This window comes from Otolemur garnettii, unplaced genomic scaffold, assembly GCF_000181295.1.
Source record: "Otolemur garnettii isolate 467f Iridium unplaced genomic scaffold, OtoGar3 scaffold00081, whole genome shotgun sequence".
Lineage (NCBI taxonomy): Eukaryota > Metazoa > Chordata > Mammalia > Primates > Galagidae > Otolemur > Otolemur garnettii.
This window is the reverse complement of record NW_003852476.1, coordinates 5,540,274-5,551,964: the sequence shown is the minus strand read 5'-3', so window position 1 is coordinate 5,551,964 and position 11,691 is coordinate 5,540,274. Positions and strand designations below refer to the sequence as shown.

At 49.9% G+C, this 11,691-nt stretch overlaps 1 protein-coding gene across 1 annotated transcript; it reads left to right on the top strand.

The window, feature by feature from the left end:
• Positions 1–2,928: 2,928 nt before the first annotated feature.
• On the top strand, positions 2,929–7,624 carry SIX1 (SIX homeobox 1). Its single transcript, XM_003794426.2, has 2 exons — positions 2,929–3,786; positions 5,740–7,624. Exons 1-2 carry the CDS (start codon positions 3,227–3,229, stop codon positions 6,032–6,034), a joined length of 855 nt encoding a protein of 284 aa, XP_003794474.1. The 5' UTR covers positions 2,929–3,226; the 3' UTR covers positions 6,035–7,624.
• Positions 7,625–11,691: the final 4,067 nt, after the last annotated feature.

Sequence of the window (11,691 nt, the reverse complement as noted above, 5' to 3'; positions counted from 1 at the left end):
ATGCCGCGGGACAGCCGGCTGCCTGGAGCTGTTCGTTCTCTTTAAGTCTCCGATGTATCTCTGTTTTTTGTGCGATTTACATTGACAGCAAAGGTTTTATGTTACTAGAACAACTCAAACCTTTTTGTGTGCGATTTAAAATGGATCATTTGGTTTATGTGGTTTGTAAATTTATGTCATTTTACCTCTTTAAGTGGTTTTCAGTGAAAGGTTCTATTTTGGGAAACCTTATATATTCGAGCCAATAATTAACATTAACAATTGGTTCTCCTAACCAAGGGATTGAAATAGCAGGTAGGCTCCTTGGTACAAAGCGCATAACACTTTAACTTTCTTGCTAAAGGATCTGTTGGATTAAACGGGAAGAAAAAGGTTGTCGGGCCAGGCACGGCCTCGGAGGGCAGCCCCTCTTCTCATCTGCCCCGTGCCCACAATCACATCAACCACATGTTGTCTTTCCTTCCCAGTTGTCGCCAGCGTCTAGTTCGTCCTGATTCCTTTTGAAGAAAGATAAAAAGAAGTGGGCTGGGAGGTCTGAAGGAAGCCGGAAAAGAAGGGGTCTCATTGGGGTCTAATTGCCATCTTTCTGCTCTCTGTCATCCTCTGTAAATTTATACTTGCCCTTATTTGTCCAAACTATGCCTCGTTTCCTTATACAAAATTGTTGATTACAAAGCATACTCCCTACTCAATATACCATTTGTCTTCTAGGAGAGGTGTCTGTGCTTACAGACCTCCTCATATCCCTCATCCCCAAGTAATTGTGCGCACTTGCTCCAGAATTTAGGGTATTAACTGATTTTTTTTAGAGCCAGGTTTAAGCCTTCGTTCCGGTCCTCTCACAGCTGCCATGTCAATAAGAGCTGTTCCAAGCAGAGCATTGCTTCTGGCAGGACACTGCAGCTCCTTAAGACTTCATTCGAAACATCATGAGCACTAAAATAACAGGGAGGGAAAATTACCAGACACATGGCTGTGAGCTCAGTAGTGCCAGGCTTCCAGTTTAGAAAGTAAGTCACTGGGCACACCATGTGGCAGGGGCATTTGAAATAATACACACCCATTAAATGCATTTAAAAATGAGCCTAAATGTACTGAAATTTCAGCATTTGATTCCACGGTCTAATTGCAGGGGATATGCAGCGTTTTAGAGATGCAGAAAGCATTATGTGGGAGGTCAGCAGAGAAGTAGTTTCCTGTCTACTTGGAATCTCCCAAGTGGCAGCCCTGAGGTGGGAGCCCTTTGTGAGTTTGAAATGTACATTGCAGGGTACACTGAACTTGGTGCATCATTTTAAAACCATATAAATAATAGAAAGGGAAACCCAGGCACTGTTTCTTCTCTCATTTACATCTCAATATGCAAAAGGCTCTGTGGCTGGACTCTAGAGCTGAAGGAATCAAAACATATTTAAAGAAGACAAGCACATTTAAATAGCCTAGAGTTTGCTCTTCACCACTAAGAAGGTGCACTGAAATCAAAAGCATTTTTGAAGTGTACTTAGAATTCTGTTTTGAACTTATCTAATCAGAGATAAGTGTAGTCATAAAGTCCACCATTTGGTTTCCCTTATCTCCATGCATTGTTCTTATCTCCTGCCAGTCTCAGCTACTGACAATAGATTATCTTTGTTTAGAGAGGCTAATTGTTTTCAAAATCTTTTTTAATAATTGCTTTGGGACAAAGTGTGTAAATGAGGCTTAAGATAATTACAGCTTCATTTGTGCAGTTTTACTAAGCATTCTTCACACATAAACAAAATAGCAGATGATGGGACTTACACTGCAGGACAGCCCATTCCCTGGCAGCGAAATAGGCCAGCATTGCGATCTACACACACACTCCTACCTCTTTATTTAATCTTCTTGCAGCTTCTGTCGTCCCCGCTTTGAGGGCAGTGTCCCTCCCAGAGCAGGGTAAGGATTATGTTACAACGGGTGGTTACTGGAGCTGGGCACAGTTTTATTTAATTTACACCACATCCAGCGCCTTGAGTATGAGGTTCCCAAAGCATTTTTGCTAATAGCAAGTAAAGCTTCTCACATTCCTCAGTAGCAGAGGTAGCACTGGAAAACGCAACCGCGCAGGTGGGGAAACTTGAGTCCAGAATCCTAACGGCTTAAACCATTTTGGTTAGGATACCAAATCACGAATGAACCTCCGGATTCTCTATCTGCTCTGCAAGAAAAAGAAGGCTCTAAACAGCTCTTCCCTTGGCCCTAAATCTTGGCAGCCCTTTGAGACCAAAACGCTGTCCAGTTGGGAGTACTTGTGAGCTTAGGAAGGTGGTGGAGGTTCGTAGGGGTGGGGGGTGGGGGGCGTGTGTGTGTGTGTGTGTGTGTGTGTGATTAGGCTGAGCTCCTGGGGCTGAGGGCAACCCGGAAAGAAGTTACTTTTCCAGAGTCTGCATTGGGGGGGCCTTGGTCTGCTCTTGTATTATTTATTCTGCTCCCTAAGCTATTCATCAGCCCATTATTTATTCATGCCAACATTAAGGTAATTAAATATGCGCTCATCGCGAAAGGGCAAGTCTGCAAGGGATGGGGACGAGTGTACAGCGAGAAAGGAGGTGAATTAAGGTTTAAGAGTCATTGATTTGTTCAGAGATGTACGGAGTTCCCTTTAGGTGATACTGGAGATGGGGCCCAAGACGCGCTTATCCATTCCCTATAGCCCCGCATTCCAGCTCGTCTACTTGTCTCCGACCCCACCTCGTTTCTCACCTTTCTGGGTCCTTCTTCTTCCACCACTCCTACACCCCACCCCCACCCCGCCCCAGCTCCGCAGCCTTGCCCTCCCCGCGCAGGGCGGCGCGGCCTCGCTGCCCGGCCGGGCGGTGCGCAGGCTGGCCAGCCCCGGATAGGCGCCGCCCGCAGCCAATCAGCGTGCTGGGGACGCTGCGCGCTTTAAGGCCACTGTGGGGAGAACAGAAACCAAGTTCCCCGGCAACTAGCAGCATCCACCAGGCGGGAGGTCGGAGCCAGCAAGGCCTGAACGGCTGCAGAGTGCGCCGGCTGCTGAGTCTAGAGCGCCCTCCACTCTTCTTCCTCCTCCTCTTCCTTGGCTGCTCATTTCCAAGTTCCAACTCTATTTTTCGCCTACGAAAAGCCTAGGGAGGGGGCTAGGAGCTGCTGCGTCCCCCTCCCTGCGGCCGCAGTCCCCTGCTTTTTCGGCTCTGCTCTGTGCTGCGTGCGCCTGGGCTGTGCGCCCCGGCAGGCCCCAGCCATGTCGATGCTGCCATCGTTCGGCTTTACGCAGGAGCAAGTGGCGTGCGTGTGCGAGGTTCTACAGCAAGGCGGAAACCTAGAGCGCCTGGGCAGGTTCCTGTGGTCACTGCCCGCCTGCGACCACCTGCACAAGAACGAGAGCGTGCTCAAGGCCAAGGCGGTGGTCGCCTTCCACCGCGGCAATTTCCGTGAGCTCTACAAGATCCTGGAGAGCCACCAGTTCTCGCCTCACAATCACCCCAAACTGCAGCAACTGTGGCTGAAGGCGCACTACGTGGAGGCCGAGAAGCTACGCGGCCGACCTTTGGGCGCGGTGGGCAAATATCGAGTGCGCCGAAAATTCCCGCTGCCTCGCACCATCTGGGATGGCGAGGAGACTAGCTACTGCTTCAAGGAGAAGTCGCGGGGGGTGCTGCGAGAGTGGTACGCTCACAATCCTTACCCCTCGCCGCGTGAGAAGCGGGAGCTGGCCGAGGCCACCGGCCTCACCACTACCCAGGTCAGCAACTGGTTTAAGAACCGGAGGCAAAGAGACCGGGCCGCCGAGGCCAAGGAAAGGTACGGGGCGTGCTTCCTGCTGCTCGGGCTACCCAAGGAACCTTTCCTTTCCCTTCCATCCCTTCCTGGCCCTGCAAGCAACCGCCCCCAAGTCCTCCCCGCCGCCGGAGCCTGTCCACCGGGCGGCGCCCGGCCCTGGGGCACTTCAGCAAAAGTTCATGAACTCTGAGGTTGCTTGCTAGGGATGGGGCCTCAATTGCTTTGAGTCCCCGCGCGTGGGTTTCCTTGGGGCGTGAGTGTCGGGAACTACTGGCGCTAGGTTTGTTTTTCCTGTCTCCCTGGCCCGCTGCGGCAGAGATTGGGGGTGGAGTTGAATTTCTGAATCAACGGGAAGGAAAGCTGTTGATTGGTATCGATAGGAAAAGGGTTCGGTGGGAGCTAGGGGTCTCGAACCTCTCTCCTCTTGCTCCCCAGCGGGGTGAAGCTGACCTGACACACCTGCTCTGTTCCGAGTCTCGCCCTTCTCTGGCTCTATCCTGGTAGTCTTTTGGGTAAGAGGTCGCCTGCTTCATCCTGCACTGACTGGACAAAGGCAGGGATATTTAAAAGAAATACACCAAAGAGAGAGTTTTAGAGAGAGCTCGTGCTGCCCTTACACTCCCAGGAGCTCCAAGCCCAGAAAGGGTTGATCCACCCGTTGCTCCCTCGCGTGTGGCCCCGGGCGCTGCAGCCAGACGGTCTGGCTGTCCGTGCCGCCACCCCGGGTGAGGACAGGGTCGCCTGTTGAAGGCTTCCCTGCAGTCTCGCCTACTGCCTGCCCCCTGCTCGCAGCGGCACATTTGGCCACCTGGCCTGGCTCCATCCGTTCGCTGTGGTGGTTTCCCACCCAGATTGGGAAGAACGCCGGGGAGGCGGCGGTGGCGGGGAGAGCGCTTCGCAAAGCCTAGGAGTTTGGGGAAAACCTGAGCGCAGCGGCCGGCTGGGTTTTCTTTGTTCGCTTCCAAGCCTGGGGGTCGAAGATCTCGCTTTCTCCTTCCCTTCTGGGTGGAAAATCCCAGAGCAAAGGATAAATTCAACTGAAATGGTCTCTCTGGGGGAGACTGTGAGGGTACGGGGAGAGACGAGGGGGAGGACCGCTGAGCCTTCGCAAGGCGGAAGCGGCGAGGGCAGCGACACCCTAGAGTCAACCCGGACCCAGCGCCGGGACTGACGCTCGTTCAGGCCGCCGCGCCCGCTGGCTGCCTGGCGCGGCGCGAAGATTTCCTCGCCGGGAAAGGGAGGGCTATGGTGGCTGTTGGTGGCGCGAGGGGCTGGAGGAGTCAGCAAGTAGCACAGGGACGGGGATTGTTCGGTTCCAGTTAGCCTTTGGTTACAAAACCGCCGTCGGTAGGCCAGGCCCGAGGGCCCACTGCCTGATGGAATGGAACCTGGTCGTGCTCTCTGTTTACTCAGGCCACTGGGCCGCTTTGGGCACCACTTCCCATGACCTGTCCTGTGTCTCCCAAACCGCTACTTCTGGGCAGGGGCAGGGAAACTCGGTGTTCGTTCCTTCAGACGGGAGCAGGCAATTGAAGTGATTCACCCCAAACGTGTGTGTGCAAGGGGCGCTATGTTTGTACTCTGGCAATTTCTTTATCACCAACAACCATTTATTGGAAGATTTTCAAACGTAATTACATCTGATTATGGTGCCAGTTGATACATATTTGAAGTAACTGCTTGAACAAAGTTAAAACATATTTTTGTTTGTGCCAGAGAAACCCTGCTCATCTGGCTTCCTGAAATCTGGACGGGAAAGGGACCCGGCTGGGAAGGGCAGGCGCTGTCGGTGCCTTTGGGCTCCTCTCCTCTCCTCACCTCCCCCATGGCCCTTGGGGGTGGGCAGAGCTCTTCCATTTGGGTTGGTGACAGATTGCACAATGGCCCTCTCCCTCTTCCAGCCCCCCCCATCTCACACTTTTTTTTACCCTACTTTTTTTTTTTAACCATATGGTGTTGTCCTCTATTTCTTAGGGAGAACACCGAAAACAATAACTCCTCCTCCAACAAGCAGAATCAACTCTCTCCTCTGGAAGGGGGCAAGCCGCTCATGTCCAGCTCAGAAGAGGAATTCTCACCTCCCCAAAGTCCAGACCAGAACTCGGTCCTACTGCTGCAGGGCAATATGGGCCACACCAGGAGCTCAAACTATTCTCTTCCAGGCTTAACGGCCTCACAGCCCAGCCACGGCCTGCAGGCCCATCAGCATCAGCTCCAGGACTCTCTGTTGGGCCCCCTTACCTCTAGTCTGGTGGACTTGGGGTCCTAAGTGGGGAGGGACTGGGGCCTCAAAGGGATGGCTGGAGCGTCAACCACCGCAGTGACTAGGGACACATGTAAATAGAAATCAGGAACATTGTTTGCAGCTTGTTCTGGGGTTCTTTGTGCATAAAGGAATGGTGGACTTTCACAAATATCTTTTTCAAAATCAAAATCAACAGTGATCCCAAGCTTAGTCTCCCTCTTCTCTCTGACTCTTTCCACTCTTGCATTTCCACTCTCAGTGCAGAGATCAGGGAAAAAACCCAGACAGACAAGAGCGCCCAGCCAGTCTCCATTCTTGGCAACTGATGCTTCTGTTTCAGTAGTCTTTCTTTTTTTCCGTCGAACAAGAATTACAAGTCAACTGAATTTTAATGATTTCTTTTTAATTTATTTATGGAGAAATGTTGTGGGAAGAGGAAAAGGAAATGAAGAGAAAGAGAAAGAAACAGAGGGAGATGAAAATAGTGAAAACAAGAGCCTCCGGCCCGGGAGGAACTGGTTGCGTTCTTAAGGTGAATAGGAAAATATAATCTTATGCCTTTTTTTGATGAGGAAAAAATTAAGTTTACATTTTTCATATTTAGTATTAAACAATTTTATGTAGATTAAAATAAAAGAACAGTATTAGGAAAAAAAACAAGTGCCTAAATGTCTTAATGCTGTCTACGTGAGGCAGTTAGAAATAGAAGTGACCATTAGTAAAACAGCTATTTTTTGTCAAATTTAGGGAGGTTTTTTGGTTGTTGTTTGTTTTCTTGGGTTTTTTTTTAATGACAAACTCTAAAAATGTACCAATGTGAAAAAACACTTTCCTGAATGCCATTACTGCTCATGCCCTCAAAGCTTTCATCTGTAGTCTCCTGTGAAGGGCTTCTCCTGTTCCTAGTTTCTAGCTTGCAAAAGTATGCCTCCAAATCTGGCAACCTGGTATTTGTTACTAAAACAGCATGTGTTTTCAGGTTTCTTTTCTGTTGTACCTAAACCAGTCTAAATTAAAACTTAGTAGAACATCAGGAGTATGATTCTGTTTCTGAAAGGTGAGTTGTAAAATGCTGTCATTGGGCCCTATTTTTTAAGAAAAAATAATAGTTTTCTTGCTTTCTTACTTAATGGTGGCTGTGAATTGCAGGGTACTTTGAAGGCCATCGGCTGAACCAAGAATAGCGACTAGGTTAATTATATGACAGAAAAAGAGTGAATTTAGCTTCGGGTTATTTATTTATTTTTATTATTTAGATATGCAGTTTTGTTTACCACTAGCTCTTCTCTCCAGCATTCATATGTTAACTCAGCTCTTTTGTGTTAACAAGTTTATGACAAGACTGTGAAAGTAAAAATAATTTATCTGCTTGGGGAAAAAAAAGGGAACTCAAACAAAGATAGAAACATTGTGAATTAATTTGTATAAATAAAAAGCAGACCAGCAGGACAGGAGCTCTTTTGCAGTGCTGCCGATAGTGTCCAGAAAAATTCCAGTAATCATGTAGGCTCCATATTATTTTTGCCTAGCGCAAAATGATGTATCTTCTGTATTTAGCTTTTAAAATTAGTGAAACAAATGGCATTATTTATTAAAATTCTCAGGATAACAGGATTGGCTTGCTTGTGCTTTGTAAAGTATTGTTCCCCAGGGAGAGTCTATTTACTTTCTGACATGACAGTTTCATAATTTTGATTTTCTCTATCCATAAGTGTCACCATCAATATATTACTTCTTACTCTCACCTATCATTCTTACTCTGATTTAGAAAACTGAGGTGTGTGTGGGAAGTGAAAGCCTTCTTATCGCCAGGTTTTAAAAAACTGTTAAATTGGCTTTGGCTGAGTTCAAGGTAGAAATGGTCACTGTACTTAACTGTAGTCACTTTTACTTATAAAGTCGTTTTTTCCTTCAGTGATGGGCAGATGTGCACACAGCTGCTCGGAGGCCATCATCTGGGTTGGAAGCTCAGGGTCCCAATCTCCCTTGTTAGTGTTTTGGATCATTAAGTCAGTGTTTATTTAAGTCACTAGGGTGTTTATTCTCCCAGTCTTGGGCCACAGAGAAATGCCACCCTCTGCAGGAGGGGCTCTCTCAGGGAATCTCCGCACATTCTTCACATTCACTCCCCAAAACAAACACCCAGCACAAAGATAGCTTTCAATGACCCTGACAGGCTTCAAAGGAGCTGCGGAAATCTCTCTGGAAAATAAGGAAGGGCCAATTACTTTAATTTCTTACATGCCCTCTTTGCCTACTCCGATGACTCCCCCCACTTCCAGCTCTGCTTGGCATAATTTTAGACTTGTGGAAGTCCTGTCTCCCAGGGTGCCCAGACCCACTTCCTGCTCCCTTTGCTTGGTGAATCTTGGAAATGTCTGCAGATCTGGCAAGGAGTGAGGGGGCCAGTCCTTTCAAAGCCCCCGTGATTACTGCTTGTAAACTCGTTAAAAGGACAATTTTCTGTCACAGCCATAAACTCTTTGTAAAATCCCTGGCACTAGATCCAGGGAGCACATATTCCAGATGTGTTTAATAAGAAATTGCACAATCTGCCTTCTTCCGCCATCCTCAGTTGGGTCTGCTGAAAGCGGGACAAGCAGGGAGGAGGTGAGAAAGCTGGAGATTACTTTGAATTTTCTTGGCAATCATTTTAGAGTGATCATTAGGGGAAACTAACCATATTTTTTTTCCCTCGAGGAAATCTTCGGAGAACCAGCTGTTTTTTACCTCCAATTTACCTTTGCGGCCTTGCAGTTTAACTGAGTCCAAAGCCACTTTTTGTTTCTCTTATGCAGGTTTCATAACGATAGCCAAAAGTAATGAACAACGGCTTATAAAGTGTTTTTAGGACGAAACCTTACAGCATTTTGCCAAGTGAAATGAAAAGAAAAAAAAAACTTGGGTATTTTCTTTTAATGTTTTAAATCTGAACACTCAGGTTGCTTGGGTCCCCAGTGCCTGCTTGCCCTGACCTCTAAGCTGAGAAGGACGCTTCTTCCTTTTTAGAGGCCCGAGGTTCTCAAATTTGAGGCTTTGGGCCTTGCAGGTAGGGACTCAAGGCCAGAAGAAAGTTACCACCCGGGCCGCTGGGCTGGCACCCCGAGTCTCGAACCTATTATCTAGGCAGACAGCTTGGTCTTGACCTGGAGTTGAACGGAAGTTTCCAGTAAGAGGCACTGGCGTTTGTGCTTATGCGCGAGCTCTGAGTTTGCTGAGCAGCGACCCTTGTCACGCTGCTCGTCCCCCTCATGCTGGGGGCCAGCCAGACACCTGGCACCGAACCCAAGTGGAGCGGCCTTTCCTGTGCTCAGCGACTGCTCTGCTGCTGCTGCTGAGGCAGCGTGGCAGCTGAGGCTAGAGGGGCTTCACTTCCTAACGCCTTACCCCATCCACCCGACTGCAAGTCTTTGGCAAACCCTGCAGGCCAGACTCCAGATTGGGGATCCAGAGGCTTGAATTACGCTCTTCTCTGGCTGCGGAGAACTGGAGAGCTTCTCCTGGCACCCGCACACTCCGGAGGCCCTAGTTGCCTTTGGACCCTATGGAGGTGTGGAAAGTTCGGGTGCCGCTGCTCTCTGCTCCCTTTTTCTTTACTCGTTCAGAGAGAATCGCGCGTCTCAGGACCCGGATCACAGCGCAGCTCCAGACGCCGGGCCTCCCGGCCTGGCCTGCGAAGTCCCCGACATCAGGAGAGACTGCCAGACTGGCCTCCAAAGGCCAGATAAGAGAGGAGGCCTCGGCCTGAGCTTCGCGGGACAACGCAGCTGTCGTAGTCTTGTGCTCTCTGAAGCCAATTATCAGGCCCAACTCCCTGAGTCTGGGAGCTGCCCTATTCGACTCTGGGAGCTAAATTTCAGGCGAGGCACGTGAGCGGCGCGGGACGCATGGCTGTGGGGTTGGACTTGGCCGAAGCGGTCCCGCGGCGTGCTGCTGCCTGGCCCGGCCGCAGGCGTGAGCGCTCTCTGGAGCCAGCGCACCGAGCTTCGGGGCACCGAGCAGCCGGCGTAGGCCTGGGAGCCTGGTGGAGGGCAGCCTAAGGCCTGCTGCCTATTCCTCGCTGCCCTTCTCCATACAGATACTGGCTGTTTCCTTCTTAGCTTCCTGGGACCTTGGCTTTGGCTTTGGCTTTCTGAGCTGAACTTTTCACCAGTTCGCTCAGCAGACGGGCGCCAGGCAGAGAGTGCTCCCCTTCTTGAGCTTGTCGCTAGAATCTCTCCGCCTGGAAAAAGGGGTCCTGGCTTATGGTCTGCAGTAGTACCAGGCAGCAGTTCCGCTTCCTTGGTGGGGCAAGGTCGGGTGTCTTAGGGCGAGCAACCGCCTCTTCCCCACGAGCAGCCGGGCCCCAGGGAGAAGACCCGGACCGCAGCGCGCTTGGGGCGGGGGTTTTCTGGCGCACACTCCGCCCTGGTTTGATGGGGTGACTGGCATTGACAGGGACGGGTGGGTCAGGGTTAAGGTGAGGAAGGGTGCTCTTTCCGAGGCCTGTCTCCTTTTCCCCTGCTTTCCCAGGGAGAAGACTCTAGCAACACTCCCACCTTACCCCTTCTAGCTGTCCGAAGTGAATAGAACTAAGTCTGTGCCCAGGCGACCCGAGGGCTCGGTCCCATATCCTGTCTACATACTCTGTCATCTAAGCCAGGTGGAGAATTTGTAGCCCCTCAAGGTCGGAAAGACCTCTCTCTCATTCTGACTGAACCCAATGACTCCACCTGGAAGAGTCTCTAATGGGGGACGGGTTAGATAACATGGGTAACCCAGCTAGGAACGAAGATAATCAATATTATGCGTGAATTGCTGCCTGTTTGTCTACCCAGAAAAGGCCGCATTTGTCCTGCAAAGGCCGCATTTTCTGTAGTGTTTTAAACAGAGTACACACTCACACAACTTTGTTCCAGCTGATGAAACTGGAAACCTATTCTCCCACTGAGGATGACAATCAGTTTTAGACGCTGCGGTCCTTTCAGACAGCGAGAAACAACACAGCAGTAGCATTTAAAAACAAAGAGAAAGAGGCCGCTTGAGGCGCGTGGACGCCTGTCTCTTCTCTTGTGTGAGTTTAAACTTCTCTCCTGATTTGTTAAGAAATAGCTGAGACCCTGGTTCTCAGCAGGTGGAGTACAACCAACCACCAGAAGGTTTGCTCCCTGCCTCTGCTAGCTAGGAATTCCCCCCCCCCCTTGGGGAAAGTGCTCATTAATTTTGCCATAACGTTAAAATATTCTCAAAATCACTCTCTTTTCTGTGGCCAAACAGGAAACTGCAAACAACAAACAACAAAAGAAAAAGATGAAAACCAAAACCCAAACAATCTTATCTATGGAAAGGTGTAACTTCAAATTTAACACATACTCACCCCCACCTGAAGTGGCTACTCAACTGTAATTAAAATACTATTAGGTGATACTGGCTACTCCCCCTCTTCGCTGCCATTAAAAAGACAGATAAGCAGGCAGATATTTAGATTCTGGCCCTTTATTTCCAATGATAAGATGCAGAATTGTGGCTCGGCGCCTGTGGCTCAACCGGCTAAGGCGCCGGCCATGTACACCTAAGGTGGTGGGTTCGAATCCCCAGCCCAGACCTGCCAAGCAACAATGACGGCTGCAGCCAAGGAATGGCCGGGCATTGTGGTGGGCGCCTGTGGTCCCAGCTGCTTGGGAGGCTGAGGCAGGAGACTC

What these genes read in the sequence shown, in the direction of transcription:
- SIX1 (XM_003794426.2), top strand. Translation starts at nt 3,227, where the DNA reads ATGTCGATGCTGCCATCGTTCGGCTTTACGCAGGAGCAAGTGGCGTGC. An exon ending in GCCGCCGAGGCCAAGGAAAG is followed by an intron (nt 3,787 to 5,739) that starts GTACGGGGCGTG and finishes TCTATTTCTTAG; the next exon opens with GGAGAACACCGAAAACAATA.